This window comes from Lolium rigidum, chromosome 3 (assembly GCF_022539505.1).
Source record: "Lolium rigidum isolate FL_2022 chromosome 3, APGP_CSIRO_Lrig_0.1, whole genome shotgun sequence".
Classification (NCBI taxonomy): domain Eukaryota; kingdom Viridiplantae; phylum Streptophyta; class Magnoliopsida; order Poales; family Poaceae; genus Lolium; species Lolium rigidum.
This window is the reverse complement of record NC_061510.1, coordinates 249,244,051-249,269,430: the sequence shown is the minus strand read 5'-3', so window position 1 is coordinate 249,269,430 and position 25,380 is coordinate 249,244,051. Positions and strand designations below refer to the sequence as shown.

The window sequence follows — 25,380 nt, the reverse complement described above, 5'->3', positions numbered from 1 at the left end:
TATTACACTAAGAATGACAGTTGTTCTCTCAAGAAAGTGCTCAAAGAAAGGATGGAGACACAACATAATAGTAAAAGATTGACCCTTCGCAGAGGGAAGCAGGGATTAACATGCGCTAGAAGTAAAATTATTTTGAGAGGTGTTTGTTGTTGTCAAAGAATGGTAATGGGTACACCAACTACCTTGCCAACCAGACTTCCAAGAGCGGCTCCCATGAAGGACGTTATCTCTACCAGCAAGGTAGATCATCCCTCTTCTCTTTTGTTTACACACGTATTTTAGTTTCATTATGGGTGACACTCCCCCCAACCTTTGCTTACACAAGCCATGGCTAACCGAATCCTCGGGTGCCTTCCAACAATCACATACCATGGAGGAGTGTCTTTTTGCAAAATTAAGTTGCTTACTGATGAATCAGAGCAAAACATGTGAAGAGAATTATTAGTGGAAGTTGATTAATTGGGGCTGGGAACCCCATTGCCAGCTCTTTTTGCAAAATTATTGGATAAGCGGATGTGCCACTAGTCCATATGAAAATCCGTCAAGAGTAAATGACAAGGTTGAAAGTTAAACACCACATACTTCCTCATGAGCTATGAAACGTTAACACAAATTGAGAAGCATTTTGAAGGTTTTAAAGGTAGCGCATGAGAATTTACTTGGAATGGTTTGAAATGCCATGCATAGGTATTTATGGTGGACACTCTGGAATAACTTGGTTTTCATGTGTTTGGAAGCACGAGCAGCGTTCCCGCTCAGTACAAGTGAAGGCTAGCAAAAGACTAGGGAGCGACAAATCAAGAGAGCAGTAATCGTCATAATCATGCTTGCGGCAAAATAAATTAACCGAGGCATAAAAGTGATACAAGAACTCGAAGCAATGTAAATCATTGAGGCTTAATGGACTCTTGTTCAGTCATATGCATGCGTGAGCATGTGCCAAGTTAATTCAAACGAATTATTCAGAGGAGGATACCACAATATCATACCTATCTATGAATAAAACAATGCAAGCAAACATCCATGACATGCTACTCATATTAATAAATTGGAGCTAAACATGAGAGATCATGAACTACTAGACTTTCTTAAATGACATATACCTCACATGAACCAACTAAGCATGCTCACATGGATGAGTATATGTACAAAAATGAAAACAAATAGAGTTCATACCAGCCTCTCACCACAATCAGATTGTCGTAGATCGTCATTATTGCATTTTCACTTGTGTAGCTTGGATAATATGAAATGAAAACCACGCTCCAGCCACCGAAGATCATTGAACTCATAATGAACTTTACAAACCAAAGAAGAACAACAAATATTTTTGGTGTTTTCGAATTTGAGAACAAGAACAAAACAAAACAAGCAAACAAAGCAAAATCCTTTTGGGTTTTCTTATAGCAAACTAGCAATAGCAAATAAAGCGAAACAAATGCAAGAAACTAAAATAAACAAATGGTGAAGAGAAACAACAGAAATATTTTTGGTCTTTTTGTGTTTTAGGAAAGAAACAAAGCAAGAACAAGAAAATGAAAACTAAAAGAAACACAGAAAAGCGAGATGGCGTAAATCTGCCAAAACTCGACAAGCAGTACAGAAATCGATTTTTACAAAAATCTTACGTTGCTCAGCTCGAAAAGTGTTCAACTAATGAAAGTTAGATAACAACCTGGGGAACCTGCAAAAAAATTGGCAGTTCAAAATAACGTTCTGGCTGTGCGCACGATTTTTTTTAGTAACAGTCCAGAATCTGTTTTCAGGAAGCACTTCCCCAAATATCATCTCCTTCTCATTAGAAAACCACTCAAAGAAACTAAACAAGTATGTACAAGTATCCAGCAACCTATAATATGCAAAGAATGAGTGATGCCGGTATACCTCCCCCCAAGCTTAGGCTTTTGGCCTAAGTGGAGATCAACCCCATGGTGCCCATGAAGAAGCACCCTCGTAGTACAAAGATGGATCATATTCCGGGTATGTGCTAGAAGAAGCACCCGGATACGTGACGGTGTAGTCGTAGGAGGGCTCGGCGTCCTCGGAGTCATGCTGCTGGTGGAAGTTGTGTATCTTCAGCTTCTCATCCACCTCCTCCTTAGAGCGCGACCATGGTTTCCTCGTTGATACCGAACAAATCTGGTTGGGGCAAAGGGACTTCCCTCTCTTCCCCGTCAGCAAACAACACTCTATAGACAATATTATCTAACCTAGAGTCAGCTGTAACAAATTGATGACTCTTCATAGCAGCAATATCGAGCCTCATAGGAGCTATTTTCACATCATTAGGGTCAAGAGGAAGCTCTAAATATGCTAAAATGCGCGAAGCAATAATTCCTCCAAATATAGGCCCCTTGTTAGACAAGTGGCGAGCAACAAGAGCACCAAGATGATAAGGCGTGTCCCCAGTGAGTGCATCAATTAAGAAACCAAGGTGATAGCTAGATATGTTGCTAGTGTTCTCCCTACCAAGAATGCTAGTACCGATATAATAAGCAAAATACTTAATGGCGGGGAGTTGAATGTTTCTTATCTTGCCACGCTGAATGGTGCGACAATCATCATTGGTAATCCCTCGATAGAGCTCCAACAATTCCCTTGGGTTGTCCTCGATCTTCCTTGCTGTACCTACAGGGACAATACCCAATCCAGCACAAAAATTTTCCAACTTCATAGTAATAGGTTTACCATAGATCTTGAATGAAACTGTTGGGTGAAAGTGCTTATTGTTGAACTTGAAGCTCTCCACAAAGATTTTAGTGAGCGTGTAGTATTGCTCACTCTCATCTCCCACATAGGTGGTCAAACTTGCCCTACCGACGAGGGTAAAGAAATCATCCAACAACCCTGCATTACTCAAAAAGTCATAAGCATGGAAAGGATGCAGCGTTGGGGACTCCATTGTCCTCCTCGGGTGCGAAGCTTGGTGCGATGAGATCCTCATTGTAGGATGGCCTGCATCGGGTGGATGACCTAGAGGGCCTCCCCGTGCTTGTTGTCTCCCCTTGGAACACTTCTCCAAAATTAAAGTTGTCCATCCCCCTTTTCTGAAATTTTTCAACAAACAATATAAAACTTGATTTGGTGACATATAATTGAGGGAAACTACCATAGGAACTTGCTAGAGTACTAATCATGCATCAAATCTAGTTTCTACCACTTAGAACAAGCATGCAAGCTCACTAAACATGTTACCTACAGCAGTAAAATATGAAAGATATACTCCACCAAACAAAATTCTACTTGGAGGGTTGGAGGAGTCACATACCGAAGGGCAAATGTGCCAAATTTCAGACAGAAATCTGGGCTGAGCAAAGAGATCGAGAAATCTGGAGTTCTTGAGCAAAAACACGAGTGAGAGGAAGCTGGTGTCGATTTTTTCGGGAGAGAGAAGAGTGTGGGAGGAAGAGATGCTAAAGTGGGGTAAAGGGGGGCCCACACACCAGGGTGGCGCGCCCCCCTTGCCGGCCGCGCCAGCCTGTGGGGTGCCACCCTGGGGTGCCCCACTGGTCATCCCCAGGTGCTCCCAGGTGCCTCGTCGAAAAATAGGACCAACGGTATAATTTTTGTGAATTTTTGAAAACTTTGAAAAATGCACATTTCTGGGTATTAAATTTATTATTACTGGCCGAGAAAAATTTGGAAATCTCTAATCAACTAAGGAACTTTGCAAAATAATAGTGCTACAGCAACTAGAGCAAGTGGAGGAAGAAAGAAATGTTGTTTACCTCCTCTATGCATATAAAAAGTATTTGTTAACAAGGTTGATCAAGTCTTGCCACCAAATAAATTTTACATAGCATAAGAAGAAATAAACCTCAAATCAATCATGTTACCTTGAATCATATTGATATGGATCCAATCACAAGAGTTTGATATTCTTCTTTAGGCTCATATATAGGACAATCAATAGTTCCCACTTTGATAGTTCTCACATTAGAAATAGTATTAACTCCACATGCTTTTTCAATTCTCTTGGGGAAATAGACGGTGTGCTCCCTATCATCAACATTGAAAGTAACCTTTCCTTTATTGCAATCAATAACAGCCCCTGCGGTGTTAAGAAAAGGTCTCCCAAGAATAATAGACATATTATCATCTTCAGGCATTTCCAACACAACAAAATCAGTTAATATCAAGCAGTTATTAGTAACTTGAACAGGAACATCCTCACATATACCAACAGGAATAGCAATAGATTTATCAGCCATTTGCAAAGATATATCAAGTAGGTATCAACTTATCTAAGTAAAGTCTCTTATAAAGAGAAAAAGGCATAACACTAACACCGGCTCCCAAGTCACATAGAGCAGTTTTAACATAATTATTCTTAATAGAACAAGGAATAGTAGGTATACCTGGGTCGCCCAACTTCTTTGGAACTTTGCCATTGAAAGAGTAATTAGCAAGCATAGTGGAAATTTCCTCATTGGGGATTTTCCTTTTGTTAGTAACAATATCTTTCATATACTTTGAATAAGGAGGCAATTTAATAGCATCGACCAAAGGGATTTGCAAGAATAAAGGTTTCATCCAATCACAAAATTTATTATAGTGTTCTTCTTCCTTTGATTTTAGTTTCTTAGCAGGAAAAGGCATTTGCTTTTGCACCCAAGGTTCCCTTTCATTACCATGTTTCTTAGCAATAAAATCTTCTTTAGTATACTTTTTATTTTTATCTTGCTTTTCAGGTTCCTCTTCAACCTCTTCTTTATCAGAAACATCATTCTTATCATTACCATTATTATTATCATGTTCATTACCACTTTCAGTTTCAGCATCAGAAATAGAAATACTATTAGGATCATTAACAGGTTCAGAGGATTCTACAACATTTTTATGTTTCTTCTTCTTTTTCTTAGAAGGAGCTCTAGGTTCAATGCGTTGAGAATCTTGTTCAATTCTTTTGGGATGCCCTTCAGGATATAGAGGATCCTGGGTAGAGACACCACCTCTAGTTGTTACTTCATAAGCATGTTTCTTTTTAGAATTATTTTGTAATAAGTCATTTTGCACTTTAGTGAGTTGATCAATTTGAGTTTGAACCATTTGAAAATGTTTAACAAGCATCTTAACATCATTGGAGGTTCTCTCCACAATATCATGCAAATTGCTAATAGCTTGAGAATTTTCCATTAGATGATTCTCTACTCTCATATTAAAATTTTCTTGCTTAACAATATAATTATCAAACTCATCTAAGCATTGCGCAGGAGGTTTTGAATACGGAATATCTTCCCTAGTAAAGCGCTCGAAGGGAGTTTACCTCAATCATGGATGAAGGGGGAATTATCTCACATATATCTTCTATGGGAGGTAGATTCTTCACATCTTCGCATTTAATACCTTTCTCCTTGAGAGACTTCTTGGCTTCCCTCATATCTTCATCATTCAATTTAATTAAACCCCTCTTCTTCAATATTGGCGTTGGAGTTGGTTCAGGCGTAGTCCAATCATCATGATTCCGGCCTATTTTAGCCAATAATTCTTCAGCTTTCGTCCGGAGTTCTTTTCCCGAAAACACAACCAAGCACAACTATCCAGGTATGCCCTAGACTCAATGGTTAGTCCACTATAAAATATATCAAGTAAATCATTCTTTTCTAAATCATGTCCAGTGTCGAGCTCTGATAAGAGAACAAAATCTTGCCCAAGCCTCATGCAATTTCTCTTCATCTCCCTGGTCAAATCTATAAATTTTCTGTAAAGCAACATGTTGAGCACTAGCAGGAAAGTATTTTCGAAAGAAAACATCACGCAAATCAGTTGGACTTTTAATAGAACCAGGAGGCAAATTATTATACCAAGTTTTAGCATCATCCTTTAATGAGAAAGGAAAAAATTTAGCGACAAAATAAGTACGCATCTTGATATCATCATAAAACAAACTACTCATAGAAGAAAGTTCAATCATGTGTTCTACAAGCACTTTCTTTTTCAGTACCACAAAAGGGTGCTTTCTCTACAATAGCTATATGAGATAGATCAAGAGAAAAATCATAATCTTTATCCTTAATACATATAGGAGATGTGGCAAATTTAGGATCAGGAGATAACTTATGTCTAACAGTATATTGTGTGAGAAACTTTTTAATTTTACTTGCATCAACAGTAGCATTGCATCTATTAATTAAATCATCATTAAGCTCCACATAATCTTCATCAGGATCATCACTAGAATAATCAAGTTCAGGTGAATTAACAGGTGTAGTAGCATCAGGAGTTTCAGTATTTTCAATTTGTCTAGACCTAGCAATTGTAGCATCTAGAAAGGATCCCAATGAACCACTATCATCAAGCACAAGCACAAACATTATCAATATCATAAGAATTTTCAGATTCAGCAGAAGTACCAACAAGTGAAGCTTGTGGCGGTGAAACAAGTTTATCAATCACAGATGGTGAATCAAGAGCAGCAGAGGTACTCGCAGTTGTACCTTTTCTTGTAGTGGATGGTAATATGGCGACTTTAGGATCGCGAGTTTTACCCATGATGGAGAATTTGCAGCGAACAATATAAATCCAAGTGAACTTCCAAATAAAGCTATGCTCCCCGGCAACGGCGCCGTAAAACGGTCTTGATGACCCACAAGTATAGGGGATCGCAGCTAGTCTTCGCGGGTAGTAAAACCCAATTTATTGATTCGACACAAGGGGAGACAAAGAATACTTGAAAGCCTTAACAAGCGGAGTTGTCAATTCAGCTGCACCTGGAAACGGACTTGCTCGCAAGAGTTTATCAAGTAGTAACAGCTTTTATAGCAAGTAGCGGTAGTGAAATAACAGCAGCAGAGTAACAGAGACAGCAGTAGTGATTATAGTAAACAAGCAGGATTAAAATACAGTAGGCACGGGGACGGATAACGGGCGTTGCATGGATGAGAGAAACTCATGTAACAATCAAGCAGGGCATTTGCAGATAATAATAAAACGGTGTCTAAGTACAAAGCAATCAATAGGCATGTGTTCCAATTATAGTCGTACGTGCTCGCAATGAGAAACTTGCACAACATCTTTTGTCCTACCAGCCGGTGGCAGCCGGGCCTCAAGGGAATCTATCGGATATTAAGGTACTCCTTTTAATAGAGCACCGGAGCAAAGCATTAACACTCCGTGAACACATGTGATCCTCACATCACTACCATCCCCTCCGGTTGTCCCGATTTCGTCACTTCGGGGCCATTGGTTCCGGACAGCGACATGTGTATACAACTTGCAGGTAAGACCATAAACAATGAATATCATGATGAAACAATAACATGTTCAGATCTGAGATCATGGCACTCGGGCCCTAGTGACAAGCATTAAGCATAACAAGTTGCAACAATATCATCAAAGTACCAATTACGGACACTAGGCACTATGCCCTAACAATCTTACACTATTACATGACCAATCTCATCCAATCCCTACCATCCCCTTCAGCCTACAAGCGGGGGAATTACTCACACATGGATGGGGGAAACATGGCTGGTCGATGGAGAGGCGTTGGTGGTGATGGCGGCGATGATCTCCTCCAATTCCCCGTCCCGGCGGAGTGCCAGAACGGAGACTTCTGGCTCCCGAGACGGAGTTTCGCGATGTGGCGGCGTTCTGGAGGGTTTCTGGCGACTTCGACCGCCCTCCGTGCGTTTTTAGGTCGAGGCCGATAAGTAGTCCGAAGGAGGGCGTCGGAGGCCGGCCGAGGGGGCCACACACTAGGGCCGCGCGCCCCCCTCCTGGGCCGCGCCGCCCTAGGGTGTGGGGCCCTCGGGCCTCCACCTGACTTGCCCTTCTGGCTCCGTGAGTTTTCTCGGGAAAATAGGGCCTTCCGTCAAAATCCCGAGGTTTTTCCCGAAAGTTGGATTTCTGCACAAAAACGAGACACCGTAACAGCTTCGCTGAAAACAGCGTTAGTCCGTGTTAGTTGCATCCAAAGTACACAAATTAGAGGCAAAACAATAGCAAAAGTGTTCGGGAAAGTGGATACGTTTTGGACGTATCACTTGGCCTTTTTCTTGGGGTTCTTGGGGAGCTTGCTTCCGGAAGTCTTGCTACATACAAGTAAAGGTGTAACACTTAGCAAATACCTGGTTATATATGCTAGCAAGGAAATTCTAGACGGAAATCAAGAACTCACGAGGATGTCATAAAAAACTGGTCAATGTTTGGCTGCATCTGCTTGCTGGTGTCGATTTGCTTGAGGCGCTGTTTTTTCCTTTTCCGCCCTCCGGGTAGCGGCGGCACTCTGTGTCTCGCAGACGCGTTTGGAGGCAGGGCCGAAAGGAGCAGCTCTTTTTCATTTGCCGGGGCCTGATGCTTCAGGCATCTCCGCGTTGGAAGCGGCCTCGGGGTCGTTGGTGCCAGAGTGAGGGACTCGGAGTAAGGTTCCGAGATCTTTCTCCTCTAGCTCCTCCAGCTGAGCGTGCAGATACTTAGATAAATTTTGCAAAGAATGACGAAGGAGTTGGCGTTAAAACAAGAAGCTTACCGCGATCCCGGAGCCGTTGACATGGATGTCCTTGTTGCACACGTGAATCCGGAGATTACACGGAATCTTGATTAGAAGCCGAAGTCGTTTGTCGATGGCGTCGGAGGAAAGATTGTCCTTGGAGGCGCGCATAAGATCATCGCGCCCTGTGTACTGGAACATCAGGCAGTCCCGATGCTAAAGAGATTGAATCCGCTTTGTAAACCAAGACAATGTGAGATCTTTCCCCGTCAGCCCGTCGTCCGTCAGTTTACAGATCCGCCTTACGGTACGAGTCACTACTGGTGACTCGGAAAGATGAGGACATAGCGTCCAGGCTGGAGTCTCGCTGGCGGGGCCATTTTTGAAGGCTGGCAACACCCTCCCGCGTGCCGGCTCAGAAATGTCCTTCAGGTAGAAGAAGCCTCCGGACCAGTACCGCGCAGATTCGTGGCGGTCGGTGGGAGGGTAGACGCGGACAGGCGGAGTTTGAATGTGATTGTCCCGCAGGTGGGAAGCTCCGAAGATTGAGGAGTTTTCTCCCTTTTGACGGAGAAGTAGTACTGGAAGACGGAGAGTTCCGGGGTTACCCGGAGGTGGCCTTCACACAGCGTCACATGGTTGCTGATGGCCAGAATGCTGTTCGGGGAGATATTGTGCGGCTGTAGTCTGTACGCCCTTAGAATTTCCAAGAAGAAATCACTGGGCGGAAAGGAGAAGCCCCGCTCAACGAGCGCTTTGGTCACCACCATTTCTCCGGCTTCGGGAGCAGGAGATAGTGAACCCAGAATTGTCCGCCAGGATGAGGGCTTCAAGAATCCTTCCACCTCGAGGTTGCGGAGCTCAGTTTCTGTGGTGGTGCAGGGCCACCACTTTCCCTTGGCTTCGCTGTCTCGCGCGCGAGCCTTGGATTTTTTGGCGGCAGCTTCCTCCGCTTTCTTCTCCATCTGTTCTTCCCCCGCGGTTTCTTCCTGGTTGGCAGACGTCCCTTCGGTGTTTTTGCCGGAATCCTTTGAGGGCTCCAGCTGAACCGAGACAAATGGCGGAGGGGCGGAGGATATTGGCGTTGCCATGATCGGCTCGGTGGTGGGAGGCGGAGTCGAAGAAGACATCTACAAAGGAGAATGCGAAGATAACTAAAACTTAGCCGGATCCAATGACACAATACCCTGTTCATCCCTACCAGCTACGGCGAGAAGATAAAGCTTTGAGAGCTTACCGGAATGGCTTCCGCGGTGGTCGGGGTTGCCGGCGGTGAGGATTTGCTGTGGTGGCTCGCTGAACTTTAGAACACGAAGAACAGTTCGCGGCAGCGAAGCGACTCCGGCGAAACTCCGGTGAACTCCAGTACGGCCGAGGGGAAGCTCGGAGGCGGCGCTGTGCGAGGAGTGAAAAGGGGGGTGATGGCGTGTAAGACACACGTCCGTTGGGAACCCCAAGAGGAAGGTGTGATGCGTACAGCGACAAGTTTTCCCTCAGTAAGAAACCAAGGTTATCGAACCAGTAGGAGTCAAGGAACACGTGAAGGTTGTTGGTGGCGGAGTGTAGTGCGGCGCAACACCAGGGATTCCGGCGCCAACGTGGAACCCGCACAACACAATCAAAGTACTTTGCCCCAACGTAACAGTGAGGTTGTCGATCTCACCGGCTTGCTGTAAACAAAGGATTAGATGTATAGTGTGGAAGATGATGTTTGTTTGCGAAGAACAGTAAAGAACAAGTATTGCAGTAGATTGTATTTTAGATGTAAAAGAATGGACCGGGGTCCACAGTTCACTAGTGGTGTCTCTCCCATAAGATAAATAGCATGTTGGGTGAACAAATTACAGTTTGGCAATTGACAAATAGAGAGGGCATAACAATGCACATACATATCACGATGACTACTATGAGATTTAATCAGGGCATTACGACAAAGTACATAGACCTCTATCTAGCATGGATCTATGCCTAAAAAGTCCACCTTCAGGTTATCATCCGAACCCCTTCCAGTATTAAGTTGCAAACAACAGACAATTGTATTAAGTATGGTGCATAATGTAATCAACACAAATATCCTTAGACAAAGCATTGATGTTTTATCCCTAGTGGCAACAGCACATCCACAACCTTAGAACTTTCTCGTCACCGTCCCGCATTCAATGGAGGCATGAACCCACTATCGAGCATAAATACTCCCTCTTGGAGTTACAAGTATCAACTTGGCCGAGCCTCTACTAGCAACGGAGAGCATGCAAGAACATAAACAACATATATGATAGATTGATAATCAACTTGACATAGTATTCCATATTCATCGGATCCCAACAAACACAACATGTAGCATTACAAATAGATGATCTTGATCATGATAGGCAGCTCACAAGATCTAACATGATAGCACAAGAGAAGAAGACAACCATCTAGCTACTGATATGGACCCATAGTCCAGGGGTGAACTACTCACACATCAATCCGGAGGCGATCATGGTGATGAAGAGTCCTCCGGGAGATGATTCCCCTCTCCGGCAGGGTGCCGGAGGCGATCTCCGAATCCCCCGAGATGGGATTGGCGGCGGCGTCTCTGGAAGGTTTTCCGTATCGTGGCTCTCGGTACTGGGGTTTTCGCGACGAAGGCTTTAAGTAGGCGGAAGGGCAGGGTTGGAGGCGGCGCGAGGGGCCCACACCATAGGGCGGCGCGGACCCCCCTCTGGCCGCGCCGGCCTATGGTCTGGCCACCTCGTGGCCCCACTTCGTATCCCCTTCGGTCTTCTGGAAGCTTCGTGGAAAAATAAGACCCTGGGCGTTGATTTCGTCCAATTCCGAGAATATTTCCTTTGTAGGATTTCTGAAACCAAAAACAGCGAGAAAATAGCAAGCGGCTCTTCGGCATCTCGTCAATAGGTTAGTGCCGGAAAATGCATAATAATGACATAAAGTGTGTATAAAACATGTGAGTATCATCATAAAAGTAGCATGGAACATAAGAAATTATAGATACGTTTGAGACGTATCAGGGGGCGAATGAGGTGAATTGGGTGAACGACGGATATTTATAGGCTGAGGGGAGGAGATTCGTGCTCCGCATCCTGTGGTCGGAACGCAAGCGTCGCGCCGTTGGATGATCGACACGTGTCAAAAACCCTAAGCAGTAAAAATGGCTAAGGATAAGTTACCGCTCAAATTGCCCGAAAATGGCGCCAAGATTGGCGGAACCGTTTGAACTTCTTGAGGGTTCCGGGTAAAAATTTAAAAAAGCTATCAACCCTTGTCCAAGCAGGGGAGTAACCCGGAGACATGTTACAAGCAGTGTTGTCGATGGATGAAGTCCCGCGGGATAGAGATATTTTCCGACTAAACGTTGGGAAAGGAGATAAGACGAAGTTGGAGTTCTTCAAGTTTCCCCATGTTACCAAGATTGCCGGAAGTCACGAAGCTTTAGCAAGGCGGAAACAAGAGGTGAATCTCGGAGAACTCTGGGGGCTACTGTTGTGGGTATACTCTATGGGTGTACCATCAACAATGCCTAGATCCGGCAAGCCCGGGTGGCCCACAGACGGTGATGTGGCATGTGGCTCATCGGGCGGCCCAGTTGCTGTTGATCATGAAGGATGAAGTCCAGCCTAGGATCGGGAAGCCGGATCCTAACCGACCTTCGGAGGAGGCCGGATCCGTGGAAGCCCATAAGGAACCCGGATCCAGTACGACATAGATGGAAGGCGGATCCTTGACGTACACGACAAGATATTGTACCGTAGTTAGGCAACCTGTACTCCGGTTAGGACTCTCCATGTAAACCCTAGATCCGTGCGCCTTTATAAGCCGGATCCCGGGAGCCCTAGAGGCACAACCACAACTCATTGTAACAACGCGAAAGCGCCCAGATAATTCTAGACAAGCAACAGTAGGCCCAGTCTCCGAGCAGGTGTTCCGAAGGTGGGTAAATCGCGTACCACCGTCCCGAGGACTCTCCGCCCAATGGCCCCTACTTCTTCTCCCCCTCGTGAGGATCCCTCCTTCGAGGTACCGTCGAATAGGCAACGACACCGCCGGCCTATATAAAGGGGGCGCGCGTTCTTCTTCCCCATCCACTCTTCCAAAGAAACCCTAGCTGCCACAAAGATCGACCGTAGCGCCGCCTAGGTGTTCCTGCGACGCAGCCAGGCCCGCGAGGAAGTCCATGGTCGGTCCTGGTGGCCGGCGAGGTGGTCGAGGCCGCGGCCCTAGGCGCCCCCGTGGCCGGGGCAGGGGCCGCCGTGGTGGAGCAGCTACGGCCCCACGCTCGCGGTCGCCTCCGCCCTCCTCGTCCTCGCAGGAGGAGCGCTGCTTCGAGTTCCTCCTCCGCATCGTTGACGACCCACTCGGCATCAAGCGGCTCCCGGACAAGTTTGCCGAGTTCGTCGACGGCGTCGAGGCGTCGCAGTTGCAGCTACGGGAGGCCAGCTGCAACTTCTGCCGCTGGACCGTGGAGGTCTTGTTCGACGGGCAGGGCAAGATGTACCTGCACACGGGGTGGGAAAAGTTCGCCCGTGACCTCGCGCTCGAGCCCGGCTGCCAGCTCACCTTCCTCTACGAGGGGCACGGCGCGATGATCGTCAAGGTGTTCGACGATACAGCCTGCCGCAGGCACTACCACACCGGAGAATCAGGCTCGGACACCGATAGTTAGAGTCGAGTGTTCTTTGTTTGCAGCGAATCTGGCTATAGGCCAGACGAAGCCACTATTGGAGGTCTCTGTCTGTTCTTCCTCGGTAGAACCAACAAGGGCACCGTCTCGTCCCGCTGGATTTTCCAGTTTGGGTGATTGGGTGTGCCCTCGAATGTTCTTTCTTGGCAGGGAACATACGGAAATCAACACAACTGGTTTCTTTTTTAAAAAAAATTTATATTTGTGTCGACCATGGTTCAAACTATGTGTTAGTTTGTGTAAACCATGTTCCAAACTATGTGTTAGTTTGTGTAAAATCATGTTTCAATATGTAATATTTGGAACTATGTTTAAATGTAATATTTGGAACTATGTTTAAATGGAGGAGACGGGCAGCGCGAGGTGGAGGCTGCAATGGGGTGGTGGAGGAGGCAGCAGGCAGACGTGGATCAAGCCATCGACGAGGAGGAGGACGGCGGCTGGCACGACACCGTCGAGGATGCGCCACCGCCGAGCCAGCAAGCCGTGTCAGCTGCCTCATTCAACACTGCACACCACGAGCGTGAACTCGCGGAGTTGAACGGTGTCGTCGAGGCGCGTGTGGCCGCGCTTTCTCGTGCCACCATCGAGCACGAGAACGCGCGTCTGGATGACCGCCGGGTCATAGGTGAGTTGGTCGCGCGGAGGGCCGCGCTGGTTGCCATAGTGGGTGCTTGCTACCTGCTCGAGCTCCCCTCGCCCGAGCGGCAAGCGCACTAGCAGGAGGAGGAGGTGTACCGGTTGGAGGAGGAGCGCGGCTGGGAGTGGCACTAGAATCGCCAGCAGGACAACAAGCATGCCACCACTGATGGGTTGGCCCCGGCTACTCGCACGCCAGGAGACCGAGATCATCGCATGCGTCACCGCGCGTGCGCGTGAGACTGCAGAACTTACGCGCGAGGCACAACGCTTCCTTAGGGATGCCTCGCTGACGGGGAACGTGGGCTCGCGCGCTCGACCAAGCACGCACGGAGGAAGGCCGCCAGAAGCTGGAGTCAAATCCTCACCCCTATCGTCGAGTGGGATCCTTGGCCGCACCGACATCGAGCGCTAGCGTTTTTAGTTTATTTTTTTGTAATATGTTTTTAATTTCGATCAAAATAGGGTTTCCCGTATGGCAGGAGGGTTAGGGGATGAACAGAGGAGGACGCGAGCCTCGTCCGCGAGGCATCCGCGGCCATGAAAAGTTTAGATTTGGGCTGGCTTTAGGTCGCGAAAAGACTAATTTTTGCCTGTGTTTCTACCTTGGACTGCGTTTTTGTCCACCACCACCATCCATCCGTAGGCAAATCCTATACACCGACCAGGTTGGTGTGTACGGCATGTCGCACGCCCCTGGTCGGGTATAGGGCCCGACTCATTTCGACCTTTTTCCTTCTTTTTCAGTTTTCAGTTTATTCTTTCTCTTTTCTTTATTGTTTCTTTTCCTATTTTTTGTTTCATTCTTTTCCTTTCCTTTTTTTTCAAATTCGTAAAACGTTCAAATTAAAAAATGTTCAATTTTAAAAACTGTTCAAACTTTAAAATTGTTCAAAATTTAAAAATGTTCAATCTAAAAAAATGTTCAAATTTGAAAAGAAATTTAAATTCTGAAATTTTTATTTTTTATTTTTGAAAAGAATATTTTTTAAAAAAGTCATAAAATTAAAACTTTTGGATTTTAAAATAAACAGATTTAGAAAAATTCTGCCGAAAATATGTAAACAGGAAAGAAAAAGAGAATAAGAAAAACAAAAACAAACTTACGTGACGGGCCGTGGCTCACTATAGAACCGCCGGGTCGAGGGTGCACGGCACCCATCCAGACCGACTCGGTGGGTGTATAGCACCTCCCCCATCCATACGGGAGGTGCTATACACCACCCTGGTCGGTGCGGACCAGGCACCGCACCCCCCAGGGTGCCTGTTGGGCCGGCCTAGTGACGTTTGTTTTCGTTTTTTTTTTCTGTTTTCCTCCTTTTCTGTTTTTCATTTCTTTTCCTTTTAAAAAATTTAAAAGGTCAACGTGAAATTTTTTCGGAAAAACAAAAATTTCCAAAATTTGTATATTTTCGAAAAATTGAAAGCATTATTTTCTAGTTTCTTATTTTTTTATATGAACAATTTTTGGATTTGAACAATTTTCGATGTGAACAAATTTTAAATTTGAACAAATTTTACATTTGAACATTTTTTTAATTTGAACAAATTTTAAATTTGAACATTTTAAATTTTAAACAATTTTTGAATTTAAACAAATTTCATATTTGAACGGTTTTTAAATTTGAACGGTTTTCAAATTTGAACGGTTTTTAGATTTGAACGGTTTTCAAATTTGAACATTTTTTAATTTTTTAAAATTTGAACAATTTTTAAAAATTAAAATTTTCGAATCTAAAAAATATAAACAAAACCGAAAACAGAAAAAAGAAAACAGAAAAGGAAACCAGAAAAGAAAAAAGAAAAAAGCAAAAACGAACTGCACAGGCTAAACAGACCTAAATGGGCCTGGCCCATACCCGACCAGGGGTGTGCGGTGGCCGGTAGCCGGTAGCCACCGACCTGGTCGGTGTATCGCCTGCGGACGCGATGCGGCCTCGCGTTGGAGATGGGCCTTAAGTGCTAGCTGGGCCTATCCGTCATTCTGTGTGCTTGGTGGCTGGTGCCTTGTAGTGTGATGATTCAGCGCAACGCGGGGCACCTTTCGCCGGCTGCTCCGCGCGTGGACGTGGTGGGTCTCACGTATCACCGGCTGGGACGGCTCGAGACGGATCGGACGGCTGAAGGCGCCCGCTGGCTTCCTTCGTTCGGGAGCGCGTCGTGGGTCCCACATATTACCGGCTGCCTTTATATAACGTTCCCCAATTCTCCCTTCATCCCGCTCCAATACAGAGATCCATGCCCACCCCACCTCGGCCTCCTGCCGCCTCCCCCCTCCCTCCAGAAGAGATTCCACTTCTGCGTCGCCGGCGCTATGAAGTGCTCCGACGGCGACGTGTTGGGGTTCTCCGTCGGGTTGGGCAGCCGCAAGCGTTCGCCGGAGTACCCCTGCGTGTCGCGCCTTCGCCAGCGGCGACTCCTCGCCTTGCTCAATCGGCAGGAACTCTACAACACCTTCGACGCGTACGTACACATCCTCTCCTCTTGCTGGAGCGCGTCCAGGGTATCTGATGATCCAGACATGACATGCGTGCAGGCTTATCTGCGAGTCGGATGCGCTCATGTACCCGGGGCATCTCACCAAGCTCGTGGAGGCGGGCCGGTGGGAGGAGGCATTCCACTACCTCTCCCGCTTCCTGCCGTCCGACCGTCTGCTCTCCGTCCACGGCCGCACACTCCTCCACTTTCTCCGCGTGCACAAGGCCATCGACGACATCGTTGCCGGAGCGCCCGAGGGCCGCGCCGTCTCCGCGGCTCTCAAGCTCTGCTTCACCCTCGACGCTTTCCGCAGCAAGGGCATCATCAAGCTCCGTGCGATGCTCTGGTCACTCGTCTGCTACACCGAAAAAAGGTACTACTCGTCTGCTACACCGTCTGCTATCGATTTTCATGCACGATAAACAAAAATTCACACCTAATTAAGATTTATTCATGGCCGCATATATACTGTATCTATACATGCAGGGACTCCCTGGACTTGGACCGGGTCAGAGACAAGGCGGCGTCCATCATCGTTGACTTGATTTCTCAAACTCCAGAGCTGAAAGACCATATGAGATGCGCCCGCGGTCCAGTGAAACCCCACAACGTACTCCCCATCGGCTTCGGGTATGCTTGTAATCATAATCATCAGTAGCAATTTCAATCATGTCTTGACTATCGGTTTGATCGATCGCCTCATCCTGGTATACAAAATCATTGCTAGTTTCCGTCCAAGGCGCCACGTGAGGAAGCGAGGCCCCATCCCAGGCTCTCTTCTTGTCAGCCACTATCTTCGTAAGAGGAGGATGTATGTACATACAGCATAATAACTGCCTCCGGTTCTTTATTCTTTCTTTTTTTACCATCCCTGATGATCGTTTTGTGCAGGCTTCCTTCTTCAACTTCAACTTCAACTCACTGTGAAGCGTTAAGTTTTGGTATATAATCCTAATCACAATTATCTTATGGTTGCTCTTTATGCAAACAAGTTTTTTTTCTACATTGTCCCTTCTTGCTTGGCAATAAGAATCCTCTCTCCATGGCAGCATCCTTAATTGAGGCAAAGGGACGGATGGTGGATCTTGTTGGTAAAACTTTTTCTTTGTTTAGTTGTTGGTAACTTTTTTTTAGGGAAGAGGTGTTTGTAATTTCATCACACAATAGCAACTAACAAACTTTTGTGGTCTATTTTCAGATACAACTTTGAAAGAGGGTAAGCGAAATCAAGGGTGCCCACTTCAATCTGTCTCTAACAAAGGTAGCGTCACATTCTTTTAGTCCACCAAACATTTAATTTTAGTTCCGCTTCATTTTTTTCTTTTCATTTAGTCTGATTCAAAGGAAACTTGATAGCTAGCTTTGATTCTGGATGATCTAAGCTGTTTACAGCAGCCCTCTAGTTTTACTTCTTTTATTTTTCTTGTTTGCCTTCGGGAAGGTGTAAGACAAATTCTGTTTCCCTTACTCCTGGTACTGGATTTTATTTTATTTTATTTAGTCTGATTTGAAGAAAACCTAGTTTTGTCTCCTTCCGGATTGATACATTAAGATTATGCTTAGGGTATTCCTGTGATGTGGCCTATATATACACTTGCAGTACACCGCTATGCTATGTTCTCCCACACCCATCATTGTTTACTTCCTTTGCGCATTGCTCTTCCTATCTAGTAGCCGTGTCATTTCTTTTGTGGTGTTTTTTGCACTTAGCTGCCTATCTGCTACCATTTCTTATTACTGAACTCGTCGCAGGTGCTCCTGTTGGTCCAGTATCACAGACTAATCTTGGTGCATCCAGGACTCCAGCTACACATTCTAGCCTGTCATTGGACACCGACCTTGGTAAATTAGTTGAACATCATCAATTGTTTCCCAACCACGGAAAACCTTTATCCTCACGATTAATCCCTGCAATTACTCCTTGTTAAAGGAAACCAAATTTACAAATTAAGAGGCTATATGCTCACTGGTATTTTACTGCCCGCCCTCTATTTTTTGTATATATGTGCCCTCACTGTCATCTTTTTTTTTTTTTTTGCAATGGCACATATCAGAGCTCAAGGTGAGGGAATGGGCAGTTTATCTTACAGGTAAAATTGGACCATTCTCTGTAGGTCTTTCATTTGTTTACATTCATGTTCATACAGTACACGCGGTACATCAACCCTTGTGTTTGACCTTATGTTAAGCAATAATATTTTGTAGCTTGATGATTACATAATAGCAACTGATCAAACTTACCATATTCAGATGATCGGTTAGAAGCCTGGCCAGACACGAGTCAAGGGTATCTGCATATTCGTCGATCTGTCGACAAGGGTGGTAACTTCACACTATTTCCTGCACCAGATTTTTTTTTTGTAAATCATTTCTCTTCGCTGCTTGTTGTCTTCTCCCCTTCCTATCTGAGATCTGTAGTGGCTATCACAACATTCGATCCTTTCGAGCCACTTTGCAATATGAATTTAAAAAAGTTGAGGCAACGTCTCTCACTCACCTTCCCTGCAATTTAGTCCCTTGTTTCACACGGGATTTGCAGAGACCACAGGCCTGTAGGATAATTCTCTGCCAATTTAGACTGAAATAATGTTACAGCCCTTAGGTTTGATACTGTTGTGTGCTAGTTCCTTTATATCTTCTTTACAGTGCATTGCTCTCTCCGCACCAATTATGACATTATGTTGCTGCTGCATATGAAGTGTTATGCTTAGGGTATTGCTATGGTGTGGCCTGTGCATTTGAAGTGTTATGCTAGGTTATGCTTAGGGTATTTCTATGGTGTGGCCCGTGCACACATAATACCTTTCCATGATATGCATTCTGTTTTGTTTGATTCCTGCGCACATTGTCCTTCACGCCTATTTTGTTACTTTTGCTTTTGGAGTGCTCTGCTAAGTTCATGCTTTATGTATTCATGTGATGTGTGCACACTTGATACGGACGATTGTGTACCATCATCTTTCGTTTCCTACGCCATTCTTTTCTGTTTTCCTATTATTTGTGAAGATCTGCCATCCCGTCATTCTTTTGTGGGCTGCATTTGGTGCCTTCTTTTCGAGAAAAACACAGAAGTTTTGTGCCTCGATGCACAGCCTCATTAGGATTGATGTTTTGTTTGCTCTTCATCAGAATTATAGCTACCTGCTGATATTTCTGATTTCTGACTGCCATTTTTCCAGTTGCCCAAGTCTCACAGACTATCCCTGATACCTGGACGACGCCTGCTGAAAGTTCTGCAATTCCATCATTCACAAAAGCCGGTAAATTATTTGGATGCCTTCACATTTTTCAAACCTGGGCAAAATTGGTTCTGCCATTGTGTGTTGTTATATGCATCACTGATAATGATATTTGATTTTCCACACTTTCGTTTCATGAATTTGGTTAATAACTGACCATTCTGATTTCCGAGTGTTTCTTTTATGCATTTCATCAACTGTTACGGTGAGATGATTTCATCATAAATAATTCCAGCATGCATTACAAACATATATGCGTTGTTGCAGAAGCTGAAGCTGGTGTAATTGGTATCTCCGCAATATTAATATATGCTCTTTGTCGAAAAATTACAAACATGTTTGCATGCATGCAGCTTACTCCAGTCGAGTCTCACCCTATGTTTTTTCTTTTCGGGCAGTTATGCATCTTTATGATTGATTCTTTGCTACTGAACTTGTTGCAGATGCTCCATCCTTGTTGCAGGTGAAACGACCTGCTATGTATCAATATGGGATTTCACCAGTGGCAGATGCAGGTAAAACTGTTGGGTATTGATACCTGGCTACCTGCCGCCATTTCTAACTGCTGAACTCATTGCAGGTGTTCTACCCTCACAGGCCATGTCTGCTATGTGGCCATGTCCTTATGATCGCCCTTTCATTTCAACAGTGAAAAATGCAGGTAAATTCCACTTTCTTCTCCAAACATGGACGGACCTCCATCGGTCGCCATTTCTAACAGGCGTACTCATTGACTCATTGTAGGTGCTCTGTCCTCTAAGGGCATTTCTAATAATTGTGCATCTCCTTATGAATACTCTGTGGTCTCAATAGTGAAAAATACAGGTAAATCACACGTTCTTTTCTTTTTTTTTTCGAAATGGGGAATGAAACCCCGGCTTCTGCATCATGATGATGCACACGGCCTTTTATACACACGTTCTTTTCTGAATATGGACGACCTTCCATCCGCCGCTATTTCAAACTGTCTAACTCATTGCAGGTACTCTACCCTCAGAGACCATGTCAGCTATCGGGGCATCTCCTTCTGAAATCTCTCTGATCTCAGCAGTGACAAATGCAGGTAAAGTTTACACATTCCTTCCAAACATGGAAGAAACCCAATCTGCGCAATTGGTCCCTGGAATTTTGTTGTTTCTTGAGAACCACAAATGCACTTATATTTTAAATGTGTCATACGAATATATTGTTTATTTATAGCTATTCGGATATATTGTTATAGAATATACTAGTCCATTGGGTCGTTTGTAATAGTTCTTTTTTTTTTCTGTCGGTGTACAACTTAGAGCATCCTGGCGCTTTCTTTTAGTACAAATTAGCGTGCAATTAAGTTTTAGGGTTTAGGGTGCACAAGAGAATAAAATCAGGGAGGTGCAAAAAGGCTTAAAAGAAAATTCTAAAGGTTTTCTTAGCGACTATATATACTGTACTGTAACAATATTTCACTAACGTACAAAATGTTGATTGTCCTGAGTCCTGCACTTCTCAGTTTTTTTTTTCTGCTTGAGTTTTGTTCATGGTAGTGTCAGGATTGCATTCGCATCCTGCAGCTGTATTGAGCTAGTTTAGTGTACTGGAAATGTGCTCCTGTTTCAAATGTGCTCCCTATAATTTCGTACTTGAAATGTTCAATGTTTGCAAGCATTAGGAAAATGTAATTGGAGTCTTATGGGGTATATTTTGTTGTGATAATACTTAATGGAGTTAAGCTTAAGTTTTTTTACTTCTTGGGCAGGTACACATGAGCATTTTAGTGGAGAACATTGCTATACTGAGAATGGTTGCCCGGGTTTCAGTCCAAGGAAGAATCCAAGGATGGAACTGACAACTGTGGCAAGGCCATAATCCAAAAAGGCAACGGACAACTCTGTAAGATGCTGAAATATTGGTACTTACTTTTATCAATAGAGTGTAACAGTTAACAAAGCAATCTTATATTCTATGGTGCAATGATAATTTCAATATACAACGACTTCTTTAAATCATATGCAGCAACCACAAGATGTGGTCCGCAGAAAGTTTTGTTCAGTGTATTTCACATCTCAAGAATTTTTTAACTTTCTTCACAAGATGCTTGAAGTCCCTAATTTCATAACAAAATATTTTGGTATATTCTGTGGTGGAAATGGTTGTTTCTTATTACAAGTTACTCACGTTTGGCACCTGTCACCAACGTAAAAGAAGTTGGAACTAAAATCTGGTTTCTCCAAAGCAAACTTCTCGATTTTATTCCCGTTACAACGCACGGACAATTGTCCTAGTACCTAATAATAATAATAATAATAATAATAATAATAATAATAATAATCTATACCTCTATATCTATACCTAATAATAAAGAAAATAAGATTTCTTGCGGTCCAACTTTAAATTACCCCTACAAATCAATCATAGTTACAGTTATTGTCACCGGTAAGTGAAATACATCGTGTTGCCCTCGCTCGTTCGTCAAACCAATCTTTCGTTCGCCCCAGGTCTCTTGGACTCGTCGTACGTATCCATCCCGGAGATGATCGCATCCAAAATATCCCTGGAACCGAGCGGGCCTCTTCTTGCCTTCATAATCTATAAGCCTTTAAATACATGAGCAATTGATTGCCCTATCTCAGATCGATCGAAGCTCGGAGCTTTAGAATCGAAATCAAGGTTCCAAGCAATCAGCGCTATCAGACTCGAAAAGCAGGGAAGCGGAGTTGACGAGAGACAAGGAAACTGCAGCCTGTTAGACTATACGTGTGTATATTAGGATAGAGATAGACTAGGATTTGGTACCATCTTGTACTCCAAGTCTACCTCCCTTTTGTACCTCTATATATACCCCCAAAGGGTCATGTCAATACAACAACACAAAATTAGGGTTCTATATTTTCCACATGGTATGAGAGCGGTTAGCCTCACGGCGCCGATCCTAGGTCCTCCCACCACTTCCGCATCGCGCCGCCCCCAGGGGATCTTCTCCTCGCGGCACCCGATCTCGATCAAAGATCAGATCGGTTCTTAGATTACCTTCAAGTTTGGCCCAATCACATGGACCAGCGTTGCCGCCTGCCGGCCTCATGTACGCGCCGTGGCTGCTCTACAAGCGCAGGCGTAGGGGCAGCTACCGTCGGCCACGGAGCGGCCTTGAGAACGAGGCCGTCGTGTCTACGTACGGAGGAGTACCAAGCTATGGTGTTCACGGTGATCAGAGAAACAATTCATTGAGTATTCCAGATCGGTAGTTGCTACTTATTCACGCTGCCTTGCCGCATCATAGACTTTCCACACTCCCCACGGCCTCACGGCTCAGCAAGGGCGCGATCGATCTCGGCGCTGTGGAAAACAACGCTACACGATAGTAAGTGTACGTCCCAATAACAAGAACAGCACGGGCGGCACCGGTGACATCCTCTACGATGATATCTCGCAATCGGTTCGCATCTTAACCAGCATGGCTGAGGCGTGAGGCCAAGCACGAGATCATCTCGCTCTCCGGCAACCTTTACCTCCTGGGGCCGCCTCCCATCCTGCCAAGCCACCGGACAACCGCCTGGACAATAGAATCCGCGGCTATGTCTACGCAGTTTTAGGCGAGTCAGACCTCACAAGGCGAGTGGCTCGTGGAACATGCCCTGCGGCCGGGCAATGCTGTTCCGGGGCGAGCCGAGTATGCACCATAGCTCGGGCTCTAGTTCATTAGGTTATTCGCGGACGGCCACAACGGCATGATGTAGTAGAATTAAAAAAAAAACACCACCAGCGCAAGGTCTTCAAATGGTAGCGGGTGGAAGAGAGAAGGAACAGTTCTCTTGCAAATGCAAGGAGATGGCGAAGCATGTACTTCCATATTTAATTTGCACTTTGCTTGACCCCACAAAATATGCAAACTTGTCAGTCGAATTTTGCTTCATGTTTGATTCTTGATGTTCATCTTCAGTCACGATCTTCTAGGTACAATTTGGAAGACCAAGATCTGAAGATGAAACTAGCTGTAATGATTTGCTGGCTTGCAATAACATATCACCCCAAACTCTGTTCTAATCCAGGTACTCTACTCCCATCCTGATTTCTTCAAGCGCGGTGCTGCAGTAAAAGAGATAGTGTATTCTGATTTTTCTCTCTTCTTTCTTCGGCTTTCAAAGAGCATAAACACAAGAATTATGAACTTAAACAAAAATAAATGCTATAAATCTCTATTCAAACACAAATTAGTTTTTCTTAGAACCGGTCAAAAGATATGGACATATTTACTACTCCTTCTGATTAGATAAAATTGACACGAGCATTGCAGAGGTACTAGCCTAGATATGCACGTACATCGCGTTAATTAAATATGATCAAAGGGATTGCATGTCGAGAGTGGACTAATAGAACCCGGCGGCATATGAACCTAGCTTAAATCAGCATCTAATTGGTCCAGAAATTGTACGTGGGGGTCCACCTGCAGTGTGCTGTACGTATGTCACAGTAAAATACGTATCACATATGTGGTCCTCCGCCATCCCCCATCGCATCTTCTCCCCTGCCACCAATCCATCTCCTCCCCTACCTTTCCCCGCGCCGCGCCTGGGACCTGGCCGCCGCCGATCCTCAGCGCCTGGGACCTGGCCGCCGCCGATCCTCAGCGCCGCCCGTCCCCGACGCCACGTCGACGCCGCCCGCCCCCGACACCATGTCGACGCCGCCCTGTCCGCGACGCCGGCCCAGTCCCGAGCTCGCCCGGAGCTCGACGACGCCCGTCCCCGATGCCACGTCGACACCGCCCTGTCCGCGACGCCAGCCCCGTGCCGAGCTCGCCCAGACCTCGACGGCGCCCCGTCCCCAACGCCAGCACGACGACGCCCTGTCCCCAACGCCGCCCCCCTCCCGAGCTCGCCCGGACCTCGAGGACGCAACAGAGGAGCAACATCGCGGAGATTGGCAACAAGAGCATCATGCTCAGGTGCGCCCGCGATGGCGCCCACGCCATCCTCGTCTGCTACGGCGCGGACGGACACGCGTGACGCGGCAGCATGTGCTGAGTGCTCTGCGCCGCCATCCGGAGAGGGGCCCCGCCCAGGTGCCCATCACCACGCCGCCCCGACGCCGGCCATCTCCGGCTACGGCCATGCTGCCTCTCCTCAAGCGCGCCCACGAGCAAGTCAACCACAGCCGCGGCCTTGCCCACCCCCACGCGCGTAGCCAGCTGCCCCGCTCAATCGCGCCCCGCCCGCTCGACTTGAACGCCGGCCAAACAGTCCCGCGCTACCGCTGCCTGGCCCACCCACGCGCCGCCCCGGCAGACCACGTCCACTCACGCTGCTGCCGGCGAGCCCGCGTCGCCCCTCAGATGGAGAAAATAGATTGGCATTCGTGTGGTGTGGAGAGGGAGCAGGTTTTTTAATTCTTGGTCCCACTCGGTTGTATTCATACTCCGTATGATAGCTGATGCTTGCTGCTGTGGTCCCAAACGCAAAAGCTTAAGCCAATTAAAACTTGCCATATGCCCGGAGCAAATGCCCGCCGGTTCAACGATGCATTTTCCTTGCATGTCTCTTTTCTGAACATTGCACTAGAAAACATGTGAAACACTACCTGTCTCTTTTCTGAACAAAGACGATGCACTGGACAAGATGAGGAACACAATTTTTCTTTCTTATTAAATAAAGGTTTAGGAAAATATCTCTGGATCGACAACAATTTAAATTGTCGAATGTTGTCAAATTAAAAATTAATAAAATATGAAGACAAAAAATAATGGCAATAAGCCAGGGCTTCTGAATTTCTTATGCGATATTCTGCTCTTTTTGTTAGGGAGTAAAATTAAAAGAAAAAACCGAAGGAAGATGATTTTAAGTTTTATTGTGTTTGTCGATGGGGTCATGGCAATACAACACACAACAATTCTAGGGTTCTATATTTCCAATGGTATCAGAACCAAGAGGTCATGC

The 25,380-nt window shown here is 45.5% G+C and overlaps 1 protein-coding gene across 1 annotated transcript; it reads left to right on the top strand.

Moving 5' to 3' along the window:
* The first annotated feature begins 13,490 nt into the window (after window positions 1-13,490).
* Window positions 13,491-21,335, top strand: LOC124696337. The gene is made up of 17 exons (XM_047229068.1): window positions 13,491-13,822; window positions 15,768-16,217; window positions 16,291-16,605; window positions 16,719-16,862; window positions 16,960-17,043; window positions 17,124-17,173; window positions 17,282-17,323; window positions 17,431-17,493; window positions 17,985-18,074; window positions 18,287-18,322; window positions 18,483-18,554; window positions 19,412-19,492; window positions 19,915-19,986; window positions 20,052-20,132; window positions 20,216-20,296; window positions 20,454-20,534; window positions 21,207-21,335. The coding sequence occupies exons 1-17, from the start codon at window positions 13,491-13,493 to the stop codon at window positions 21,314-21,316; spliced, it is 2,184 nt and encodes a 727-aa protein (XP_047085024.1). The 3' UTR covers window positions 21,317-21,335.
* Window positions 21,336-25,380: the final 4,045 nt, after the last annotated feature.